At 39.5% G+C, this 6,712-nt stretch overlaps 1 protein-coding gene across 1 annotated transcript; it reads right to left on the bottom strand.

The window, feature by feature from the left end:
• Window positions 1-1,008: 1,008 nt before the first annotated feature.
• On the bottom strand, window positions 1,009-6,178 carry LOC120030869 (fucolectin-4-like). The gene is made up of 5 exons (XM_038976360.1): window positions 6,124-6,178; window positions 5,544-5,862; window positions 5,194-5,348; window positions 1,374-1,659; window positions 1,009-1,159 (listed from the first exon to the last, which is right to left on the bottom strand). The coding sequence occupies exons 1-5, from the start codon at window positions 6,176-6,178 to the stop codon at window positions 1,009-1,011; spliced, it is 966 nt and encodes a 321-aa protein (XP_038832288.1).
• Between the last annotated feature and the right edge of the window lie 534 nt (window positions 6,179-6,712).

Raw genomic sequence — 6,712 nt, 5'->3', positions numbered from 1 at the left:
CGATGTACAAAACAAACCGAACAGTCCCGTATGGTGCGACAAACACTGACACAGGAGACAACCACCCACAACGAACACTGTGAAACAACCTACCTAAATATGACTCTCAATTAGAGGAAAACGCAAAACACCTGCCTCTAATTAAGAGCCATACCAGGCAACCCTTAAACCAACATAGAAACAGAAAACATAGAATGCCCACCCAAACTCACGTCCTGACCAACTAACACATACAACAAACTAACAGAAATAGGTCAGGAACGTGACAGGAACCATACATACTGCATGTATTCTTATTCCACTTCAGATATTCTATTGCAGTTGATGACTAAATTCAATTCAATAAAAATAGACTAAAAGGGTATAATTATAAAATTACTTCAATGTCTTCTTACTGTCTAGTGCAATTGCAATCCACACTCTTCTACCTGACCAAGTGAGTGTGTATACAGTATGTGTGTGCTTGCATATGTGAGTGTGTGTGTACATGCTTGACACCATGAAATGCTTCCGAAACGTAGGTGCTGTGTTACACTTTATCTTCGCCAAATACATGGACATACAATACATTACAATGATAGGAGCCATTAATAAATGTACTCAATATAACAATATTTACAATATGAAATACAAATTCTAAACTGTTCATGAATTTTAACATGGATTTATCCTACACATAGCTCCTTTTTATCTAAGAGTGTATCTAGAACCTTAAAGGGTTCTTCGGCTGTCCCCATAGGATAACCCTTTGAAGAACACTTTTTGGTTGCAGGTATGTAGAACCCTTTTGGGTTCCATACAGAACCCTTCCTAAAGAGGGTTCTACATAGAACCCAAAAGGGTTCTACCTGGAGCCCAAAAGGGTTCTCAAATGGGAACCGCCGAAGAACACTTTTGGAACCCTTTTTTCTAAGTGTACATAAATACAATATAAGTTATCTATCAAGTCCAGAAAACAGTGTATCTTGTTCTCCAGATTACATTTTGGTAATAAATGCTCTGGATCTATCAGTCCAGTGGTGACCCATAGACCTCCACCTCACACAGGGTCAGGTATTCACTTCTTCCTGGAAGGACCACATTGATGTATCGACCGTCCATGCCGTTACACTGGAAGGTGCTGGAGAAGCCTCCAGGTATAGAGGAGATCACAGCACACCTGCACAATCAAACACACTGATAACTTACTGCAGCAAAGGTGTCTATGACATTGTTTGCACCCTGTCATATGTGGATTACACACTTTAGCGTTGACCAATTTTACACTAAACCGACAGTAGCAAATCTGATCGGTTAGAACGCTGGTTCCAGGTATAACTCTTTTAGGTTCAGTGTAGAACCCTCTGAGTAAAGGGCTTTACACTTTTGTTCACCTGGGATTGTTGTTGCCATTGTTGTTGTCCTTTGAGTCTCCGATGCGGATCTCAGCTCCATTCAGTCTGTTGGAAACACTGTCCACTCTGTTGGTGATGGTGATGGAGAACACTTTGTAGGTCTTTAGAAGGTCCAGTCGCCACCAGGGGTTATAGTTGGCTTTGGTGTGGGTGCAGGAACCATCTCCATAAATACCATTTCGGTTCCCGTCGATGGCATTGTTAGCAAACCCAAACCCATATAATGATGACTGAGTGGCCTTTCCTGTTATCGCCACATTCATTCCTGGACAAAAGTTTTAAGAATTTAATTTTCTTCTGTGAAACACTGTATAATAACGGTAACACTTTATATGAAGGGGGAATACATAATGCGTTCATAACACCTTTATGAAACCATTCATGACCCCTTCGTCAATGTTGCAGTTTCATTCATAACAACCTTCATAACCCATTTATTCAACATCATTCATAAAGAACCTTAAAAATATATATATTTTTCATTAAAAGTTATTTGAATAGAAAAATCTAGTGGGAGTGAGCTGGATGGTTGTTGGTATTACTGACTGGGTCAGTCCTGCACACCACAATGCCTCTGAGCTAAAGCCAGGGTATTAGCTTGGGGATCTAATGCAAGTTCTCATGTCTTAGTCAAGGTTACTCAACACATTACAATAACATCAATTGCTCTGGTGCCTTCCAGACCTGAGATCAAATAGCATTTTAAATATTTCAGGATTTGCACTTTTGGGACTATTCCAATTGTTCCACTGTGCCAGGCAAGCTCAATCATGTGAAATGTACTATTTACACCCAGGTCTGATTGCAATCCCTAAAGCAGGGGTGTTAAACCAATTTCTGGAGGACAGAGTGTCTGCGGGTTTTCAGGCCTTCCTTTATTAATCAATTAAGGTAATTGATTAGTTAGGAACTCCACTCACCTGGTTGTCTAGGTGTTTACTGGATACTAATTGAAAGGAAATAGCAAAAACCATTAGACACATGCTCCAGGAGTTGAATTTGACACACCTGCCTTACTGTCATTGCGGCCTTGAGCAAGGCATATAAACCCCTTTACTGCTACCTGGGCAATGCTCTGAGGCTTACCCGGTGCTCCCAGACTGTTGCGTGAATAGTGTGTCAGGGGGTTGGGTACTGTTACAGTGGAAATATGAATTTCCGTTGAAATGATAAATAAAGAGCTATTCGAGGGGACTTTTAATTTGAACATTTCTTACGAATTATGTTGAATAAATGTGTTATGACTGTTGTTATGAATGACACTGCATTACTTATAAAAATGTTATGACTGGTTTCATGAAGGTGTTTTGTACAGGTAACTGCCAAAATAATGGAAACACTTGAGTAAATTAGGGATACAAAGTACAGTGCCTTTAGAAAGTATTCACACCCCTTGACCTTTTACACATTTTGTGTTACAGCCTGAATTTAAAATGGATTAGATTGAGATTGTTTTGTTACTGGCCTACACACAATACCCCATAATGTCAAAGTGGAATTATGTTTTTTCCAAAAATTGACAAATTAATCAAAAAAAGTAAGCTAAAATATCTTGAGTCAATAAGTTTTCAACCCCTTCGTTGTGGCAAGCCTAAATAAGTTCCAGAGTAAACATTTGCTTAAAGCAAAATAATAAGTTGCATTGACTCACTATGTGTGCAATAATAGTGTTTGGGAGAGACCCGCACACTGTAAAAAAAGAAGATTAAATCCAAAATAAAGATGTTTATTAAAACATCATGATGCCAAAAAACTCTTAGTGCAAGAAAGTGCATAAATGAAAGTTGAGAACAAAACAAATGTTTAGGCCTCAGGCCATCATCAGTGTAAGGAGAAATGACCCTAAATCACCCATGTAGGGGTGTCTCTAGCCTCCTACTCTTACAATCCTGTCTTATTTATTCTGAGGAAATGTTCACATTGGATATGTAAAAGTAATAATTGATGATGTTTCTCTTTCCGCTTATATTTTAGATATAATGTAGATCATGCATTCTATTGTAGTAGGTACTGATTTATAGATTTTCTGATGTTTTCTTGATCATGACATACACAATTATAATTGTAATAGAAACCAGGTGTGTGTGCCGATGATTTACACTGACGATGGCCTGAGCCCGAAACGGTGGTTTTGTTTCCACGTTTTATTTATGCAACTTTCTTGCATTATGATTTTTTGGACACAGTGGTGTTCTAATAAACGTCTTTATTTTGCACTCAGGCCGCAGTTTTGGATTTATACATTTTTTCGACAGTGTGTGGGCCTCCATCTCCTCCAAGACTCTTATTTTGACTACTACACACCTGGAACAGACACTATTCAGTAGTACAGACCTTAAAATAGTGCAGATGGACTCTTATCATTCATCAATAATAGTGTTCAACATGATTTTTGAATAAGTATTCAACCCCTTTGTTATGGCAAGCCTAAATAAGTTCAGGAGGAAACATTAACAAGTCACATAATAAGTTGCATGGACTCACTCTGTGTCAATAATAGCTTAACAAGATTTTTGAATGAGAACTTCATAAGGTCCCTCAGTCGAGCAGTGAATTTCAAACACAGATTCAACCACACAGACCAGGGAGGTTTTTCAAAGACTCGCAAACAAGGGCACCTATTGGTTGATGGGTTAAAATAAAGAAAGCAGATATCCCTTTGAGCATGGTATTAATTACACTTTGGATGATGTATCAATACACCCAGTCACTACAAAGATACAGGCGTCCTTCTTAACTCAGTTTCCCGAGGAAATCGCTCAGGGATTTCACCATGAAGCCAATGGTGACTTTAAAACAGTTACAGAGTTTAATGGCTCTGATAGAAGAAAACTGAGGATGGATCAACAACATTTTAGTTACTCCACAATACTAACCTAAATGACAGAGTGAAAAGAAGGAAGCCTGTACAGAATACAACTTTTCCAACACATGCATCCTGTATGCATCAAGGCACTAAAGTAATACTGCAAAGTGTTATGTTTGGGGAAAAATCCAATACAACCCATTACTGAGTACCACTCTCAATATTTTCAAGCATAGTGGTGGCTGCATCATGTTATGGGTATGCTTGTAATTGTTAAGGACTGAGGAATTTTTTGTGGGATAAAAAATGTATGGAATGGGGCTAAGCACAAGCAAAATCCTAGAGGAAAGCCTGGTACATGTCTGCTTTCCACCAGACACTGGGAGATAAACCCTTTCAGCAGGGCAATAGCCTATTATACAAGGCCAAATCTACACTGGAGTTGCTTACCAAGAAGACAGTGAAGGTTACTGAGTGGCCGAATTACAGTTTTTACTTAAATTTGCTTGAAATCTATGGAAAGACTTGAAAATTAGACAGAGTATTAACCAATTAGACAGAGCTTGAAGAATTTTGTAAAGAATAATGGCCAAATATTGTACAATCCAGGTGTGCAAAACTCTTAGAGTCTTAACCAGAAAGACTCACAGCTGTAATCACTGCCAAAGGTGATTCTAACATGTATTGACTCCGAGGTGTGAATACTTATGGAAATTAGATATTTCTGTATTTAATTATCAATCAATTTGGACAAATATCTGAAAACATGTTTTCACTTTGTCATTATGGCCTATTGTGTGTAGATGGGTGAGATTTTTTATTGATTTAATCCATTTTGAATTCAGTCTGTAACACAACAAAATGTGGAATAAGTCAATGGGTATGAAAACTTCCTGAAGGCACTGTATGTGCCTACAGTATAATACTAGTGCTAATAACATGTACAATTCCAAAACTACATGCATCCATTCAAGTGATAGCTCTTATCCTTACCAGTTGGGGCGAGGTACCCATAAACCTCCACTTCACAGAGTGTCAGTTGTCTTCCTGTCCCTGGTAGAACCACAGTCACATAACGTCCTTCCACACCTGATGTCCACCTCAGAGTTAGAGATCTACCTGCTGCAAGGGTGGAGATCACACCAGCTCTGGAGAGAGAGAGAGAGAGAGAGAGAGAGAGAGAGAGAGAGAGAGAGAGAGAGAGAGAGAGAGAGAGAGAGAGAGAGAGAGAGAGAGAGAGAGAGAGAGAGAGAGAGAGAGAGAGAGAGAGAGAGAGAGAGAGAATGAGCAATCGAAAGAACAATCATATATAACAAATTCCTGGAAAGTAATTGTGGTCTTACAGTGTGTTGTGAATGCCCTCATCCTGTAAGGAGTTCCCAATGCGAACTTCAGCACCGTTGATGTTTGTATGGCAGCAGTCACCTCTGTTGGTGATGGTCACAGAGGTGACTATGTAGGTATCAAGCAGGTCCACTCTCCACCAGGGGTTAGTCTCAGAGTCAGTGAGAGCACAGGACCCATGATGGAAATGTGAATTGCGGTTCCCATCAATGGCATTTGAGGGATGGCTGTAACCTGACCATGGGTTCTCGAGGAGGTTTGACTGAGTAGCTTTTCCACGCAAGGCAAGATTTTCTGCAGGAGGATAATATTGTTTGACTGCAGGAGAGCATTTTAATGGTGTACATGACACAATAACATTCTAATCTGCTCATTCCAATTTCTAGTTCCTTGTGTGTGATTATTATCTGCTCTATTACAGATGTGTCGTAAATGAGAACCAGACAACAGTACTCTTGACTACTTAGAAACTGATATCACTCTTAGTATTGATAATGAGAGGCTTTGCCCTGTCAATCTAAAGGCATCATATATCTGGAGATAACAACAAGAGGAAGTGTTTACTTGGAACAATGGCACCAGTAGGCGTTCCTAGAAGAGCCAGCAAGAGGAAGAACATGGCCTGTCTCATCATCCTGGAGGGGAAACACAGAACAAGCCAATGTACAGCTACTGTCGTAGGAGATACAGTGGTACAGACACATTACAGATTCAGTGGTACAGACACATTACATATTCAGTGGTACAGACACATTGCAGATTCAGTGGTACAGACACATTACAGATTCAGTGGTACAGACACATTACATATTCAGTGGTACAGACACATTACAGATTCAGTGGTACAGACACATTACAGATTCAGTGGTACAGACACATTACAGATTCAGTGGTACAGACACATTACAGATTCAGTGGTACAGACACATTACAGATACAGTGGTACAGACACATTACAGATTCAGTGGTACAGACACATTACAGATTCAGTGGTACAGACACATTACAGATTCAGTGGTACAGGCACATTACAGATACAGTGGTACAGACACATTACAGATTCAGTGGTACAGACACATTACAGATACAGTGGTACAGACACATTACAGATACAGTGGTACAGGCACATTACAGATTCAGTGGTACAGACACATTACAGATACAGTGG

Source organism: Salvelinus namaycush, chromosome 37, assembly GCF_016432855.1.
Source record: "Salvelinus namaycush isolate Seneca chromosome 37, SaNama_1.0, whole genome shotgun sequence".
NCBI classification, from domain to species: domain Eukaryota; kingdom Metazoa; phylum Chordata; class Actinopteri; order Salmoniformes; family Salmonidae; genus Salvelinus; species Salvelinus namaycush.
The sequence above is the reverse complement of the archived record's forward strand: the minus strand, read 5'-3'. Positions and strand labels throughout refer to the sequence as shown.